The 18,771-nt window shown below is 45.2% G+C and overlaps 1 protein-coding gene across 4 annotated transcripts in view; it reads right to left on the bottom strand.

Annotated features, from left to right (window-relative positions):
* Nucleotides 1-18,771, bottom strand: part of SRGAP2 (SLIT-ROBO Rho GTPase activating protein 2) — a 111,035-nt gene that overhangs the window by 7,838 nt on the left and 84,426 nt on the right. For 2 of the 4 annotated variants that reach the window (XM_074925227.1, XM_074925228.1), the window contains exons 13-20: nt 17,545-17,605; nt 15,474-15,551; nt 13,407-13,541; nt 11,982-12,087; nt 10,316-10,540; nt 6,950-7,029; nt 2,621-2,801; nt 2,052-2,198 (exon numbers count right to left, since the gene is read on the bottom strand). In XM_074925227.1, coding sequence (XP_074781328.1) covers nt 2,052-2,198; nt 2,621-2,801; nt 6,950-7,029; nt 10,316-10,540; nt 11,982-12,087; nt 13,407-13,541; nt 15,474-15,551; nt 17,545-17,605 — 1,013 coding nt within the window. Of the gene's footprint in view, nt 854-2,051; nt 2,199-2,620; nt 2,802-2,873; nt 2,917-6,940; nt 7,030-10,315; nt 10,541-11,981; nt 12,088-13,406; nt 13,542-15,473; nt 15,552-17,544; nt 17,606-18,771 lie in introns of all 4 variants that reach the window. The other 2 variants (XM_074925230.1, XM_074925229.1) reach the window with 2 other exon arrangements.

The raw sequence follows: 18,771 nt of genomic DNA, 5'->3' as shown, positions 1-18,771 counted from the left end.
TCATTTGAAGATATCCCCCCAAACAACACAGAGGACAACGGGAAGAGACATAAAGATACCCAGATTACAAACACACCCAGGATTTTAAGAGCCGTTGTGAAACAGTAAAATTATAAATCATTCCAGTTTAACACTTCTAACAACAAGAGTGAGTTTCTGGCAGCTGTGCGCATTCATAGCAAAACCAGAAAACTTGGATGGAACGTAATTAACTTGGTCAAGAGGAAAAGGATTTATATTTGAACAAAAAAAAAAACCCTCTGTGCCATCAACAGGTTTTGATGATGTGTTTTTATTACATTAGAAGAGCAGAGCTACAATTTTTGACTGGAGGACACAGTATAAGTCTACTAAGCTCCTGGCCCAAGGCATCAAGTTATTGTTTTCAGAGACTGGCAAGCAAAGAACCCCATAGTTTGGGGTTAATGATCATTTCCAATAGTTGCTGGTGGTAACAGATGTTTCTTTTTCATTGCTTTAGCAGGACCACAAGGCATTATCTATGTCGGGCTACAGATAGACCAAAAAGATGATGTCAAATGGATGAGCTGGTCCAAACAATTTAGTTTCTACCCCAGCACCATGCAGTCTGACAGCACAATTCCATTCAAATCATACGAAGGCCAAGGCAGCAGAATACTTTATGCCAAAGGTCTGAAGCTTGGCATCCATTATACAGGGAAGGATCCATTTATATATAGCACCAGCCCCATGAATAACTGCAAGAAAGTGTTAACTCCAGTAGGATTTTGGCATCCAAATAATAATTCAGTGGGTGGCACAACTGTCATTGCGAAACCATCTGATTTAATTTTGCTCAAGTCTGTTCACACATAGGTCAGAAGATTCATTCCTAAAGAAAAAACAACAAAATGAGTCTTATGCTACTATTGCTAAATATCAGTTTCCCTACTAAGGGAAAAAAAAAAAAAAAAACGGGAGTGGACATTACCCAGGCTTCTTAAAAACACTACATACAACACTACCAGATGGTGAAGCTCCAACACAGGTCTGTTCGTTACACAAATCTTTCCATAACTGGCAGAACGGCATACTTCAATGGTTCAGACAATAAATATCAGAAAAGAAAGCCCAGATCCCAAGCTGCTGCAGATTAACACAGCTCCGCAGATATCAGTGGAGCTCTGCCGACTCCCATAAACTAAGGACCGGGCTCTGTGTAGGCCATTAGCAGGTCCAAACCTTTAAAAAGGATGCATTTCTGTTAACACCTTTATAGACTACATGCTGTTAACTGAAGGGTAAAGATATCCACTCCCATAAAACTGTAATTATCACATTAATACCTTCACTGCACAATAGAGAGAGGTGGGGATTTTTAATACTAAGGAAAGAATCAGAAAGATATGGGGGAATAGGTCTGCTCTAGAATAATTAAATAAGAAATTAAGGAATTTAGTCTGTTACTAGCTTAATTTCTCAGTTCTTTTATTATGTTGAGTGTTGGCTAAAGTAACAATTTCTGGTTGAGGAGGTGAAGTTAGAGCAACAGGGAGGTGTGTTGTTTCACTGCAAGCATATGGTTAGTAACCTGAGGTGAGAAGTGCTGGAGAAACGAAAGTATGTTACGGGCAATGCCAGATGGTGGGACTTAAGGTATGTCATTTAGCGCAAAATGTCACACTAGTTTCTGAAGAAATTGTCCCCCGCCCCATAAAACAAAACATGTTAAACGCAAACGAGACATAACAAATCACAGAACACAACAACAAATGGGAAGACATGATTACAAGAACTCATTCTGCTATTCCCCTCCCTTTCTCTGTGTGCTTAGCTTAAAAAATAGGACATATTTGGGAAAACGGGAACAGATGGCACCTCAGGGATAGGGAAGAGAAGCCAGTGGGATTTTAAATGAGCATTGGCCACACTGGTGACAGAGAGAGAGAGAGGAGAGCAAAATGCGAGCAAGTTAGAAGAGCGGGGAGCAGAGAGAAACGGTGGCAGCGCTCATCAGCGAAGGAAATATTTTACTGGACTCGTCACCAAGATCTTTACAGTGAAGTAAAATAACGCAAGGCCATTCTTACTTGTTGATGTTTGCAAGGTAAATGTCTGCGACGTGACCCCCACTTGGGCAACTGGCACCAGCTCTAGCAGTCACTTTTTCTTCCGGTGGCTCAGAATTTATTTCTATTTCAGACTTCGGACTGGATCTTTCAGAGATACCATCCTCACTAGGAAAGAGGAGGGAAGGAAATCACAACCCAAACAGGACCAACAGCACTGAATTTCAAATACAGCACTGCGTATGTAAACTTATGTACAGAAAAACAGCACCGTGCTAGCAGCTTTCTCTTAAGAATCATGACATATCTTTCAAACGAGAGAGCCTGAGTTCTGTGAGCAACTTGGAGATCCCAGCTCTGCAGCTTTAACAGGCTGACAGCACCAGAACAATTTTTACATCACCCCTCCACACACGTGGAGACCTACACCTCTGCGGAGCTCTGCTTGTTTCAGGAGGGCTCCCTTCGTGCAGGGGAGGCTGAGGGATGAACTCTCCCCACCTGGTGTCAACATCTCGACACAAACACTTCACTCCACACCTGAGTTTTAAGCAAGCCCATCCTGCAGAAGGGCTTCAAGGGTAACATACGTGTCTTGAACGACGATATACTGATGAGGAATGAGGCCGTCAATTCCATTGTGGCGTCCCTCCCACCAGTCATCTGAGGCCCGCTGATAGAGCAGGAGAGAAGCCCCTTTTTTAAAGGACAGCTCTCGTGCAGTCCTGCCAATGTAGTCGAACTTCGCTATTGCTTCTATGGGCTCACACTCTAGGAGATAGAAGGGGATAAACAACAATTCACTAAACACTTGGGCTCAGGTAAGTATTCAACAGTTTAAACCTACCATAAACCAGCTTACGATGGGACCACGGATAAAGTGTTGCTTCATAAGGCAGCAGAGGGTTGAAGCAGCAAGATTCAGAGGGGAAGCCCTACAATATGAGGATGTTGCCATTCAGCATTTACCTCATCTCTACGTGGTGGACGCATTCACGTTTTCCAAGTCCTCAACCCACTTACAGCAATTCAAGTGTACGAAGATGGAAACAGCAATGGCAAAATTAGTGTCTCGTTAAAATAAAAAAATTTCAAAGCCGGGTGGCGATCAGGTATGTTCCAGACAAAAATCTGCCTGTGGTACACTTTCTTAAAGGCAGCTAAATTAAACCTCCTGGGCAGGCAAGCAGGAGTGGTTATTAGCATTTAGGGAGGGAAACATCCTCTGATTCCAAGCTGCTTTAGAAATAAAGCATCTATTCAGAAGGAAATTTGTGCTGCCTGTGAGGTTCACCTGACCCAGGAGACGGGATTCTGGCACCGTGGGAGGCCGTGCTATTCATCGACCTGTCAGGGAAGGTAACAAAAACATTCAGTGCCTCCCCTGCCGCGGTCTGCGCAGGCATCGGGAGGGCAGGCGGCTCCCCCGGGCTCCGTACGCCCGGGCTGCACCGTGCACAGCGCTGGGAGCTGCACAACGTGCTCCAAATCTGACTGCTCCTACTTGGAAAGCTCACAGATGAGCTACAGCCATGCTGTGTCTGCAACCAGGCACTAATCCCGGCCCCTGCAGGACTGATATTATACACAGGGACAATACGGGCATTTAGACACTCGGGGAAAATCAATATGAAATTCATGTGGATTATTTTTAAGACTTAGAAAAATCTGCCATTGGTTGAGTCTAAATATTTATTAAGCCAGCTCCCAATTCAAGACAGACGTCAGGGGAAGGGAGATGAGCTCGGTCACATGGCCCCAGCGGACTTCAGCCTCTAATTACTTTAAAGGAGCTTTAACACAGCCAAGCAGTGCATGGAAATTGGGGTATTTTTTCCTGGGGAGGAAGACTGGCAGTTCATCTTCCAGGAGAAGAAAAGATCTGCCGTTTTGTCCCAAGATCTCCTCTGCATCACGAAAGCTTCTACAGCACAACAGCCAGCCGACGAGGACTGGAAGGCCAAATGTGAGCCACGGCTTTTAGAAACATTCCTTGGGAGAGCATACATTCAAGTATTAAGTCTTCCAAGGCAGACTGCAGGCAGGCAAGGTAGTAGCTGGGCTTGAGGAAATATATATGGTGTAAATCCATCCGTGCGAGCAGAAACATCCCCCCCCCCCCTCCAAAGAGTCCCCCCGAGCTTCTGTGTTACAAAGCACAAAGCGACCGAGCGCTGAGGACAACCAGCAACAGGATCTGCTAGATCAACACCACCCCCCCAGCAATTAACTTCTCCATTACTAATCCAGACAGCTCAGAATTCTGTCAGATCACACGTTCCAGGCTCTCACAAAGCCCGTATCAGCCCTCAGCACCCAGCAGGATTTCTGCTCAGGTGAGGGAAGCCCAGCCCGTGTTTGCAGCTCGCGATAGCCGCCTTGCTCCAGACTCCCCAAAGCACGTGGTTATCTGGTTTTGGCTCCTTCTGTCCTCTTGCTTGTTTTGCCTCTGGAGCCAGCTTCTTCATAACACTAAAAAAAACGATAATGCTGGTTTTTGGGTGTCCCCTTCCATTTACTAAGGGGATGGGAGTGTGGTTTTGTAAATTCCATCTGTTTCATTAAGAAGTGTTTATTGTTCCAGATGAGCGCGGCACTCAGGTTTCTTATGTTTCCAATTTGCTTTTTAGGACTCTGGCTTTTGTCCAGAGGAGTGATTTTAAACTCTAATTTCCAGTAGCTTTTTCCTACTACACTTATGCTCAGAGAAGAAAGCTGTATGAATAAAGAGCAATAAGGCTAAGCCAAACAATTACCCCTGCCAGTCTGACAGCCTGTGCAGGAAAGCAGCAGTTTAAAATCTTTCCACTCACACACACATAATTCAATGAACATACGACCTGCTTGGCTTTCAGCATTCCTGACCTCCTATGCCTGTCTCAAAGCAAAGTGTCCACTCCCTCGCACAGCGAGGCTGACGGGGCACTGCAGAGATGCTCTGCAAAGCACGGCCTCGCCCCCCACCCCAGACTCGATTCCTTCCTTCAGTGAAGGTGGCTGGGATGGCAGCTTTACTTCAGGAGGACTAGAGCCAGCCTCACTAGGATGAGCTTAAACAGCAAGGGCCTGGCCACATCTCAAGACTGAAGGAGAAAAACCCAAGAACATCCATCCCGCTGAGTCGCGGAGTTGTACGCCGCCCTTGGACAAGTATCCCCGAGGTGTGACGCTGCACAGCTCAATGAGAAGGACGTGAGACTCCTCAGTTAGCCAGACCCTGCTGCTCCCTCAAAGAGATAGAGGCCCAGCTCCCTCCTCTGCTTCGGTGCCAAACGCTCCCTCCCAAATGCTTCCTATGGAATATTCCGGGTAGGTTGCAGAACTCCATCCAAAAAGCCTCCGAATTTTACCTTGCTCGGGGGCCCCACGCAATCTAGTTCCCAGAGGCTGTAAAACGTTGTCCTTCTCTAATCTCTAACTGCTCATTTTCTCATCATTGTACCCTCTCAGCCACATCAGTGACCTAAAAATCCCATACGGAAACCATGCAAGTACACACCCTGGTGGCGTATCACCCTGCAGGCTTTAAGTCCTGGGTTTTACAGATACAGGACGAGTTAGTCCTTCCTTCATTACAGCAATGAAATTGCTCCTTCTTTAGGTACAAACTCAAAAAGGACACGTTTTCATGCATTATTAAAAAGCTAACACTTTTCAGAAAGAACGCTCTGTTCGAGACAGACAGCGAACTCATGTTTCATTCCTGTAGGCTTTGTGTTTCTTCCCAACAATCTTGGTGAGGAGTTGCCCTGACAGTGCTTCACCTTGCCGAGGGAGAACTGATTTTCCAGTGTTTCTCGCAGTGCTCAACATCATTTACTTTGTTATTGGTGTGTGAACACCACGAAGCCAGCTGGAGCACAGCAATGCCATGGGAAAGGTTTGTTAAGCAACTGCTGGAGCGAAGAGAGCAAAAAGCAGCACAGGAGCACGTGGCAGGGCAACTGAGCAAACTCCTAAAGACCAGCTCAAAAAGGATGTCACCTCATCTTAAGGGAACGTTACCTTCTTCCCACCTTTACAACTGCGGCCGTAACCAGGAAAACCGTCGCAGGACTTACTCAGACAATTGCAAGGGGCCAAACTCAAGAATAAACCCAGTCTGTCCTGTTTTGGTCACTCTGCTTTACGTGCTGGTCAGTATTCTGGGGATCACCATTTCCCATCAGTAACGTAACCTTGTCTCTGCCCTGGATGGGGCTCCCATGCAGCTGCTCCCCATCACAGGAGGCAGCTTTGAAAGTATCAGCCACAGACACTCTAAGTGTCACCTTTTCCTTAGGAACTACCATGAAAATCTCAGCGTTGGCCCCCTTTTTCACTGATCAGACAAGAAATGTAGCAGAGTTCCCCCAAGGAGAGCCAAAAATTATCAATGGGAGGGACCACTGGGACCCTCTACTCTAAAACCTGGCTCTCAGTGGAAGACAAAATTTTCATTTTACTCTGCTTGCTTCCTTAAAGCAGAACCACTGGGGCTTAAAGCACTCCCAGTACCCTTGCCAAAGCTACGGAAAGGGGAAAGGCCTGGCACACGCAGAGGGGAGCGGGAGTACATGCTGAAACACATCCAGGCTTTGGCTCCACGCTTCCCCTGTGACTTGAAGATCCTTCTCTAGTACAGATGAGCTCAGTCAGCCATGCAAGCAGGGAGTGTGCCCAGGCCTGCTGCTAAGATGAGATGCCCTTGAAAAAAGGGATACTTTAAAAACAGTCAGGTAACTTCTGAAGATCCTTGTTCACGCCAGACCTTTTCACTTTTTGGCATCAAATGCTGTATGCGATGTTTCAAGTGACTGTTCCGATTTGAACACCGCTTTGGATCTAAACTTTGAACTTAAATTGCAAGGCACTACCTTCTCTGCCTCCCCCACAGCAGGTTGCACCAGTTAACCAAGGAGTTAATAGACTTTGCATACCATCATCACTGGTGTGGTGTTCAGCCGTCACGTCCTGAACCGAGTCTTCTGTGGAGGCTCTCTCTCCGTGAGGACTTTCACTATGACAGAAGGAAACAAACGGTGCTTTAGTGGTAGAAATTGAGTTTCCTCATTTACAAAACTCAAAGATAACTTATCTAGGATCATCTGTATTGGAAGCCAATACCTAGGTGCCGCTGTGACAGACATTTTGTGGATGCGTTTGCACGTACCAAAGTCACTGTGACTAAGCCTGAGTTCTTATTTGATCAAGCAAACCAAACATCTTTGTTGACCTTCTTGTATGCTGTCAGGGAAGTCCAAGTTCAGATCTTATATCCCGGACCTCTGGAGATGTTAAGAAGTCAGACAGCAGTGGCATGTTGGGTCTAGCTCCTCTCTGCCGTGCCAGAATTATTCCCTCAGCCGTATTCTCCACTGCTCTAATTAGCTCATTAGATGACTGATGAGATAGCTGCCACTTCCTGGGGGAAATTATTTCTCGATTCATAATGATATTTCCAGGTCTGAGTTTGTCATCTCCCTCCTTCCCTTTCATCACAATCTTAAATCGTGCCATTCATTTCACCGAACGACTCCCAAAGCCAGATGATTGCCTGGAATCTTTATTTACAGAGCACCTAAACTTCACCAAGAGTACTCGGTTATGTTTGCACGAAGAAAAGCTTTGAAAGGATCAATAGACAACAAGTGGCAACCAAAGTTATGTTTTTGTAAGAAGCTACATGAGCAGTTCCCTCAGGACAGGAGCAGAAAGGAAACTGGAAGAGGATCCACTGCCTCTCCCAAGCAGCTCTGCAGACCTGCTGCCAGCTGGCAGCGCTGCCTGCCCTGCCTGGTCGTCTTAGAGGAAAAAAAAAAGTGCTTGCTCCTTGTCTATCAGATGCTGTTGCTAAAGTCAAAATGCATTTGCTGCACTCTTACACTGTAACTCGTTAAAGGTGACTTCTAATTCTCTTCACACGGTAATAACTTCATCCCTCGTTTTGACCTTGCAACAGTTAAAGTGATCACGGATGTGAAGTGCTCTCCCTTTGGTGATCTACCTCCTGTACTCTTTTAAAGAGGAAAAAAAATGGAAAAGGAGGCGTAAAATGTTTGAATAATTCTGGTGTCTCATTATGCTTAATCCACGTGACATGAAGCTGCCCCACAGTCTTCTGAGTCAGTGCCTCAGGAATCAACCTTTCCCATCCTTTGCAAAGCCTTCATGCTACTTAATAAAGTTTACAGAAGAATCTGAAGCCAAACGGAGGTCCCGGGAGGAACACAGCATTGAGGGCTAAAGTTTCACACAGACTGTGAAGTAATGTCGCGTACAGCCAACGCTAAAGATCCCGGCACCGCACAGAGCACCTCGGGCCTCTTCCTATCGCTGCCTCCAGCAGCCCTTCCACCAGCAACCCTGTCCTTGCTGCAGGCTCGGTCTCTGGGATGCCGGGGTGGGAAGCCTGAGGCTGCTGGTTTCACCCCAGGGCTCTGGAGGTGCCAACAGCATCCACGGCCAGAGGACACGGTGCCAGCTGAGCATCGGCGAGCTGTCGGCTGCCCGCGACGCCGACGGTCTCACGTGCGGGACGCGGGGGCCTCCCGGGCGCTCCTCGGGCTGCCTCAGACCGACAGGCAGACGCAGCCCAGTCCCAGGCTTGACTCAAAGGCCGCATTTCAAGGCTTGCCTGCAGCACAGCCCTGAATTTGTCGTAAACTCTGAACCTTGCCCTCCCCTCCTCTGTCCGGGGCAAGCTGCCGACGCGAGGCGAGTGCCGCTCGCGGGGAGAGCGCCGGCACGGAAGCGCAGAGCGCACGAGCCGTGGCACCGAGCCCGGGCAGCCGCCAGGCCAAAGCTCCGTCTGCGAGTTCCCTGGCACAGGGACGGCTCAGCCCAGAGAAGTGGCACCGGGTGACTCCGAACGTCGCAGGCTCCGCTCCCGATGAATCAGCCCAAGGAGGAGGATTCACACTGCTGCTCGCAGGCTTTGCGGCGAGGAGCCCTGTGGGCAAGAACTAACGACTCTCTAAATACCAGCGCTATAAGAAGGCTTGAATGGGAACCAGATGCTTCTTCCTGGCTTTATTAAAGTCTCCCTTGCTTGCTTCTACCCTTCTCTGCTCAACAGGGGCTCAGGTCAGGGTGGTTAGGAAGGGCAACGAAGAAAAACCAAATGCCTTCAGGAAACCGATATCCCCTTCCAGGATGTTTTGCCTCCTACATACTCACGTGAAGTGTCACCCATACCGAGTGTACTGGACATTTTACATTTTTATTCCCTTCACCTCCTGGGACAAAAGCTCTTGTCAAAGTTAATGTGTTTCCTTAAGGTCATAAAGATTCTTTAATATTTTTTTTTTTTTTTCTCAATCATTCTTTCATGGATAACATCAGCTAAAAACATCAGAGTGAAGGGTAAAATTAACAGAATTGCCAAAAGAGGCTCTGGCAAGTCTTCTGCATAGAGCAGTTAGTATAGAGCAGCCTCTCCTCACCACACGTACATGGAGGGAGCTGATAGTTAAAGCTCCTCTGAAACAAGTCAGGGAAACAAGGCTAGCTCTGTCACCAGAGTGACTTAATTTAAAAAATGTATTTATTTTAGTATATGAAAATAATCATTTGCATTCCTGGGACACTGGAGGAGGGAAGAAGCAGGGGGAGAAGCAGGACACAATTTAACATTCCTCATTTTCAGAGGGAGAGATCAGCTTGGCCAGTAGGAAAGAAAACACCTCCTTTCCTTCCCCCACTCCCCAACCTTCCACCCCAGATGACAGGAGCCGCTCTGGCTGAATTGCTTCCAGATGTGGCTTTCAGACTGAACACGCGGCCGGGCCTCTTGAGCTTTAAGCTGGATGGAAATGGTGATTTTGCATTCCTGCCTCTTCCCTCCCCCACCATCAAGTGCTGCCCTGAAAATTAAACCATGCCACAGCTTTCTAGGTTCAGTTGCAAGTGACCCCTGTGTCTGAAGCAAAGGCATTCAAGACAGGCAGAGAAAAATGGCAAAAGCAGGGGAAAAAAAAAAAAAAAAAAAAAGGAGGGAGGGAGGGAGGAAGGGAGACTGATTTTGGCAGCTACCATACCAGAACATCCAAGAAAATCCCTACACAACCTTACCCTTCAAGATAAATGAGTTAGGTTTGACAACTGAACAGCTACTTTCTACGAGCTTATTTCTTTTAAGTTGATGACTCTCCAGAGCCATCTCCTCTTCCATAAAACAGATTTTTGAAAGGCTGGGCCAGATGCCCAAATCTAGAATTAGACAACACAGAACGCATGACTGTAGCATGCTAATCCGTAAATAAATATCCACCCATTCATCTTGTCCTCAGTGGTCTTTATCATACCAGTAATCCTCAGTGTTTCCACCTCTGCTATAGACTGGACCCTCCAGCTCCCTGGGTCCTGGGAAGATGTTCTCATGTTGGATGATGATGGTTTTGATCAATTCATTGACATGAGCTTGGCAAGAGACTTGATCATGACCTTCAGGCACAGACATCAGTGTTGGCCCAAAGCAGATGGCTAAATTGTAGGGATCCATCATGTTCTCTTCACTGAACTGAGATAAACTGCAAAAGACAGAAGCGGGGAGGAGGGTTAACAGCAGAAAACAACATTATCACCATCGTCATCTGCTGCAGAACACACAGCTGAGCTCAAAGGTTTGCTTTGGGCTTTCTGTTCTTTAAAGCTGATTGGCCAGGATGTGAATGTTCTGGGTCCGTGTAAAAAATGAGATCCTGATGGCATTTACAGAGAAATAGAAATTGCAAGGGGAGTTTCAAAGCTCAAGACTATGTGAAAAGTCTTTGCTGACTTTACAAGGGGAGGACATTAATCTTCATCTTTAATTTTTGGGTATTATTGCTGTTCATAGCCCACACGCAGCCCAACACTCAATACCAGAATTATCAGGTCCCCTCTGCCCAAGCACATGTGATCAAGTGACCAGAGTGTTACACCCTTCCTCCAAGGCCCAGGAGCCTCTCAAGTGAGCCTTCTCTGGGACTCTTTTTGAGGATTTCCCAGCAAAACTGAGTCTTAAAATTTCTATACGGTGCCATTTTTTAAAACACAATTTTCACCTCACTAACTTTTGTCCCAGACCCACCATTTAAGCCTTTCTGGTACCAGTTAAAGATTAAACAGAAAACTAAGTTCTGTTACAATTCCCCTTGAAACGCCCTGTTTTCTAGATCACTGCTCAAAATAATTAAAAGCTACTGAGAGTGGAAAGTCACATTTCAGTGACTCCAGCAGTGACATCTGTGAAACAAACCCCCTCCTTTCCAAACAGAAATAACCACTTGAATACATGGATAGGTTTAGTAAATGTCCTGTTCCGTGTTAATATATATCTTCTAGAAAAAACTCAAACCCTAACAGTTTTTAGGTAAGGAATAAGATGTTCATCGAAAGTAGCTGATGAACTGAAGCTCTACGAAAGCAGACAGCAAACCTCAGGTCTGTTAGGTCAAAATACCGTCTTTCTCTTTCACCTAAATGGTACCCCAAGGGCTTCCATGATGTATATATAAGCTTTGGTTAGGACATGTTTCCTTCATGCCACCTCAAGTGTCAAGACCACGTTACTGGAGCAAACTACTGACTCCTTGCTGCCAAGCTATCCAATGAACCAGCCAGATGGAGTGGGCTGTTTTATAAAAATACACTCGCCACCACTCACACTACTTAGTACATAGTTCTCCTCGCTGGCGTGGAACCCAGTTTCTGACTCTTGTGTATCACTTTTTGCTTGGATTTACAGCACGCTGTTCACTTTCATTTCTAGAACTCCTTTGAGATCGCATTCGGATGAATTTCAGCAAGGCTGAACTGCTCAGGAAGGCTGAAAAGCCCAGCAAGGCAGATGCAATAGCAAGTTACTGTGGCATTTGTACCCTGACCTGCTGCTCAGATCACACGCAGCAACGTTAGGGCTGGTTCTGCCATTTATCATGTTTACACCAAGTCCTACAGCGGGGCCATGGTGCTCGCAAGGATACTCACTGATTGAGGAATGCAAAGAGGTATCTCATTACAATCAGGGTGGTTTTCGGCAGGTTCAGAAGCACCTTCCGGACGTGGAGCGCTCTCTCTTGTAAATTGTCCATTGCTGAAAGGAAGAAAAAGCACCAGAGTCATCGTATCACCGTACCCACAATGTGACACTGAGTCCAAATGCACACTGTGATGGCTGTGCAAACTGTTAAGAAGGGCAGCCAGCAGAGCAGCAGGAGGAAGGAAGGGTCTGCCCATTCCCCGGATCCTCCAGCACTGCCTGGCACGGGAATGCAAAGGCTGCAGAACCTGCTGGCGAAGCCTTTGACAACGAAAGTCCCCGAACACGTGAAACTTCACTGCAAGTTCCTTCCTAGCGTGGGAGCACTGGATGTCATCTGTTTCAATAGTTCTGGCACAATAGCTCATTCAAGTTAGCTTAGAAAGGTGGGTGTTTAAAAAAAGAAATTGTATAACACTCAAAGGAAAATTAACATAGTTAAAGGGTGAGGCAAAAAGCTCTGTGTGCAGCAGCCTACTGAGAAATAAGTGGGCAGCATAAATCATCTCAGAAGGGAGAACTTATTTGGAAGAAGATTTTTACTTTTCATATAATGTGAATTCAGCTCTGTAAATGCATTTATCAGGAGAAGAAAACCACGAGCCCTTTCAGAAACAGTTATCTTCTGCTTTACTTCAAAGGCTGCCACCGCAAAGGCCATTTCACTGCTTGGACAATAGAATCATTCTCCAGTTCTCAAGGACATGGTAATAGTCAGGCCATTGAAAATGAGGTTGTTCATGTACAAAAAACACAAACAACCCTCTGCCTGCCACAACCACCTTTAGAAACCATCAAAAATGTTAACAACTCGACTGTGACTGCCCTCATGACTGATATTCTTTAACAGGAGGCAACAGATGGCCCCTCGTGGTCACGAAGCCGAAAGGTGTAGGACTACTACAGCCAGCTAAAGCGAGCACGTAGAGGCATGGCAGCAGACATCCAGTCCATGTTAGGGGAAGCTCACAGTGCCAGAAACCCTGCTAGTGATCCCCACGTCTGAGGGGGCATTTCTGGCACCGTCGGATGAGAGGGCTGAAAGATTCTTTTCCAGAAGTGAAGGCTTTTGTTTCATTCTGAGTCCTGTCACGAAGAACTCTCAGAAAAATCCATGACACAGCCCTTAAAAATCTATTCATTTCTATCTCCTTGCTCATTGATAAAAAAATTGCTATCAGAATAAGGATGGCTGTGACCAGGTAACTGCCCAGATTCCAGCTAACAGAGACTAGGATAGCAGTGCAACACAAACCCAACCAAAGTAACCACAACAAGCTTATTTGGAGTCAGGAAAAAGGGAGCAGAGTGGAGAGAAAAGTGGGAGATCAGAAAAATGAATCCTATTTCTTTTCAGATCTTCATATACTTACTGACACAAGCAATCAGATCATGAAAGATATCCTTGGGGAAGAGAGGGTGCTCCAACCCTCGAAAATAGAGCTTCAGAACTCCTGCTATTGAATCCATGTCATGGTCATTCTGGTCCCCAGCCAGTGGGTCTTCCCCTTTGTGACAAGCAAAGAAAAGCAGGGAAGAAAAATCAGAATACTGGAGTAAAGTATCAGACTGGAAGGCTGCACCTCAGCTGGAGAAAAGACTTTATGCTGCACAGAGTTAATCCCACCTACTCCAACTGCACTACAACCAGCGGGAGGTAGAGAGAGTCCCTCCTGTGCATCGCTGTCGAGCAGGGACGCCTCTGACAGCCATCCCAGGAGATGTGGGACAGGTTTTTACCAAAGAGATCCCAGTCTGACACCCCAGCGCCTGGCTCACGCCCACAGAGGGTGGTGTTGCTCCTGGAGCAGCAGTAACGCTTCCAGGCTCTGCGCTCAGGATATCTTGGTAGGGTGCGAACTCCGCAGATGCGCCACGGAGGGGAACATTACACGAGCCCGGGAGCAGGTTTTTGTGCACACTCCCACCTGAAGCCAAGCTGGATTCAGCTGATACTCAAGAGGCCACTGAGCATCACACACGTGGCTCGGGAGGGTGCAGACACTTTATGTTGAAGGTGTGTGTGGGGGGAATGTTTCTGGGATAGAGAATTTGTCGCTGCAGATAGATATGCCAGTTTGTCCGTAGTACAAAAGAAAAGATGCCCACTTAAGGAGTTGTTCCCTAGGGAAAACTCCCTATCAGATATAATTAGATTTAATGATGGGACAATCCTCAAATTGAAGCTATATATATCCATTATGTGACTGAAATTACCAAAGCTTGCCTATTATCTTAATAACACACAGGATAATAAATGGGCCACTACAATCCAGAGCATTATCCTTGGTATTAACTGCCACCAAGGGTTCTGGATGAAGTAATAAACTGCAGAGACATTATTGTTAACTTTGTCAGTTCTGTATATCATATGCTTTACAGAGACAAGCGAGATGAAGGGAAACAAAACAACAACAACAACAACAAAAATCACCCTTTTATTTCTGCATGGTAGTGCTGGAAAAACTGGCTATTTTCCTGTGACTGGTATTCCCTTTACGTAAAAAAGCGTCTGATTCTGGTATCGAGCCTTTACCTGCAGCCTATGATACACATTTCTGCTTCCTCTGTTCCTGAGGATTTTAATTCTCAGGTAGAGGCAGATGAGGACAGGTGAAATCAGGTGCCACATTTCACACGTCATTCATTAAACTTCTCTCTTCCCAAAAGCAAAATAAACTTGCTATGCCTAATTAATTACCTACCACTCACCTCCTCCAACAGCAAGCATAAAAACGCACTAACTGTATTATTTTAGAGGGGTGTGTTCAGGGAATTAACAGAAGCCCTGGTGTTTTCAGCGACCCAGGCAAGACTGGGGAGATGGGCTGTGAGGATGCCTGAAGAGCAAGTGCCTCTGAACCTGCCCTGCGAGGGAGAACAGCCCAGCGAGAAGCTGATGAGTCAGGAGGCTCCCAGCCGTTCTTTGTCTTTGTAGGGAATGGCTCTTGACACAGAAAATCAAATCTATTAACAGCTATGTCAAGTTAGCAGTGTCTTGAAATTTACTCTCTCGCTGATATTTAGAATAAATGAAGACAAGCTGTTCCTCAAAAACATGGAAAACAGAATTTCATCCTCTAGCAGCCAGTCTATTCACAAAGAGCTGGGGGGAGAGGGTAGGAAAATGCAGTTACACCCAGTAATGAAATTCTCTGTGTCCTTTAGTGTTACAAATAATCAATAAGCTATCAGACAAGAGAGAAGATGGAATTCAGAATATTTGCTATACAGACACTCTACAAGATAGAAAGCATAACGCCAAACACCTGCGTATTCAAGGTTAATGAGCACCAGGGAAGCGTTGGGGCTCGACTCATTTAGGAATCAAAGGAACAAAATATAGCAAGTTGCATTCAAACCAGGCCACTTCACAATATTGAAACAAATTCGTACCATTTGGCAATAGTTTCTGAGATACTGGAATAGATCTTCCTTACCTCTCTCAAATGCATTTTTTATGTCATTCACCTCAACTTGTGACCCAGACACTCTGAATATTCCTTCATGCTGCAAACCTGTAAGACAATGAGAGATGTTGATAAGAGTAAGATAAGATAAGCTGGCACCTTCATCAGCTGCAGCCTGTATGATAAAGGAAACATAAGCAACGCAGGCAAAAGCATGTGGGTTTAAAAACCAGCCTTCCTTTCTATGTCCAGGCACATACAGAATACGTAAAAACAGAACTCAGCACACGGAGAAAAAATATTAACGCTTCTTTGTAAACTGACAGAATAACTGGGTTATAACAGCCATGCATGTTATCTTTTACTCTGAAGGTTCCCCAAAGGATTTTACAACACAGAGAAAGTAATAAATTAACAGTGTATCGGCCAGAAGTAAAATATGGCTAACTCCAGAAGGAAGGAGTTTATTTTGCAAGAGTGATACCACACAGGCCCAGAGCAAATCAGCCAATTGAAATGGAAGCATTTAATTACCCCAGCACGACCTGCTATCTAGGGTTTCAGGATAGTCTTTAAGACGTTCCTGCTAAAAAGTGAGCATTAGCAATGTCATTAAAAGCAATTATCGAGCAGGCGAGCTGTTCCAATATACCACCCATCATCACCATTTTGTTGGCACACGTAAGAGGAGCAACGGCCGTTACAAATCTACTACTGAACAAAGTACATGCTGAACGAAGGGAGATCAACTCCCGTTCACAAGCCTTTTAACCGCAGACTTTCTGAAACAAAGAACGCTGCAAGGTCTTTGCTTTATATATATAATAATGGCTATAAACTAATAAGCTCCCTCGAAGGCATCTGTGGCCTCTTCCTCTCAATTTCTGCGAGAGTTTTTATCGCAGTGCAATGAAACCTTTGCAGGAGGTGCCTGTGTCTGGTAGCTGTGACACACAGCTCTGAACAGTGAAAAGAAACAATCCCAAGTGCAGAAGAAGCAAGAATGAAAATGACATTTATCCCACACCTACGCAGCAAAACATTTAGAAATGTCAGTCAGGCTACCTCCAACAAAATTCATTCCTGCAGTGTAAGTGCGTCAGGCAGGCAGCTTTATGATTTCTTCTGCCTAACATGGATTTGTTGTAGAAAAGCACATTCCTCCTGACTCCAGACCGTACCTTTACGCCACGATCTGACATTCAGTGCAAAAATCAGTTGAACATGTTGAAAAATCTTTCCATTGGGGATCTAAGCTAACCCAGTAACACGAGTTTAAAAAAAATTAAATCTCCTGATGGCCCCGATTTGTTGTGTGTTGGTTCACACTGCACCGTGGTTTCAATGATTTTTCCAGCAAACGTCCAAGTATGGCCTTAATGAAGGATTCCAGCACTTGGTTCTATCCAAGTGATGATGAGAATGGGACTCTAGATTATAGTTTCTAAAGTGTTAATTAAACAAGGAAAATGAAACAGGGCCTACTATCTGGCTCTGTCTTGGTTAATGAAGATAAATACAACCTCTTTCTACATATGTTACTTAACAGCTGTTTCACGTGCTACTAACAAATTATATCGATTAGAAGTGAAAACAAATGACAATAAACATATAAAATCTTTTCCAGCATTCAAGGCTGTGGAGTTAACATTCAAATCAGGTATAAATCATCTCACTGAGGCAATAAGTAAAAGCAATTAATTCACTGCTTGACCTCCTACGTTCAGATACTTAAAGAGCATTCCTCCTCCTCTAGGAAGAGCATACTTATTGTCGGTGAAGGCCACGTTTCAGGGCTTAAAGCAAGGTGAGTGGAGGTGAGGCATGAGTGGTATCTAAGGATGAAACCTTATTTTACAAGAAACAAAGGGATATTGTTGGAAGAGCATCTGCAAGGTCAGTTATTTGGAAAAGGGATCACGCGCTCAATACAACGATGTAGTCAAAAAGTCAGTGTGACTTTCTTTCTATTGCAATCTGCAGGATTCCTCTGCACAAGCACCACGTCCTGAGCTATGCTGCACATTTTCCAGAAGGTTTCTACATCACCATTCACTTTACAGAAGAAATACTACAGGATGCCTTTTGTCCATAAACTCACCATGTCTGCTAATGAATCGTATGCAGCTCTCCACGACCAGGGGAATGGCTTGTGAGGAATCCTGCACGACGAGAAATTCAAACAAGAAGAGCAGTCAGAACGCAGAGTGATGGTACAAGTGGAGGGGAAGGAAAAGAAAAAAAAAAAAAAGAACGGAAAGCAAATTTGTCCTCTCATCTGCCCTATTCTGCTTCCACGCAGTTCCAGGTGTGTTTAGTAAACAGCCCATCAGTGTCCTACAGCCACAAGCCGTTAAATAAGGTGCAGACAGAGGTGCCTGCTCATGGAAAACACTGCTGCCAGTCCAAGGCCCAAACACAGTAACATCTTCTAGATTGCCAGTTTCCATCTTAAACAACATTGAGATTTTCAGTATGGAAACAAGACTTTACAATTCCCTAGCCTCTGCTTCGCAGGATCACAGCTTACTTTTCAGACAACTGAATTTCTGCACGGTCTGCAGTTATTCCTCCCACTTGGGGGAACGGCGACTAAGCAACAGAAATGCTGCAGTTTGCTTAAGGTCAGATGCCAATGATTGAAATTACCATTTGAGTGAAACTTCCAAGTTTCTGTTTATGTATAGTCCCTTCTACAACAGTTCTGGACAGCAATGCCTCTAATTTATATCCAATTGCTCACTGGTAAGGATGCTACAGTCCCACATTTCAATCAGCTCAAAACGATGACAGTCTTCTGCTCAAAAATATGTAAAGCCCAGTTCAACCATTTTCCTAACTTATTTCGGTTTAATGGGTTTGTCGTTTTATTGAAACATCATAGAACTTGGACATTTAGTGACAATAATTTCTCTACTAATTAGCCACAGGCAGTGAGAACTCCTTTTCTATATGCTGTACAAAACAACACCCACCAATTAAGAATACTTCAGAAGCCATTCTGCTGCTCAACTGGCCCCCGAGGACATGCTTTATTAATAATCATCCAGACAGCATTATAACCCCCCCAGACTTATTTTTGAGTTTGACAGCAGGAAATCAGAGAAGCACATATTCTGTGTCCCCAGCAGAGATGAATACACTCAGAGCAGTTATGTTTTAAACTGTTAGGTCACAATCAAAAAAACCCATTAAAACTGCATGCAAAGTGATGTCATGTAGGTTACTGCAAGCTGTGGATTCAGTGCCTGCCAACAGATTAGTTTTTAATTTAGGTTTCCAAATCAGAGACTCAGCTCAGAACATGCTTCCGAGGCACCTCAAAAAC

Source organism: Athene noctua, chromosome 23 (genome assembly GCF_965140245.1).
Source record: "Athene noctua chromosome 23, bAthNoc1.hap1.1, whole genome shotgun sequence".
NCBI classification, from domain to species: domain Eukaryota; kingdom Metazoa; phylum Chordata; class Aves; order Strigiformes; family Strigidae; genus Athene; species Athene noctua.
The sequence above is the reverse complement of the archived record's forward strand: the minus strand, read 5'-3'. Positions and strand labels throughout refer to the sequence as shown.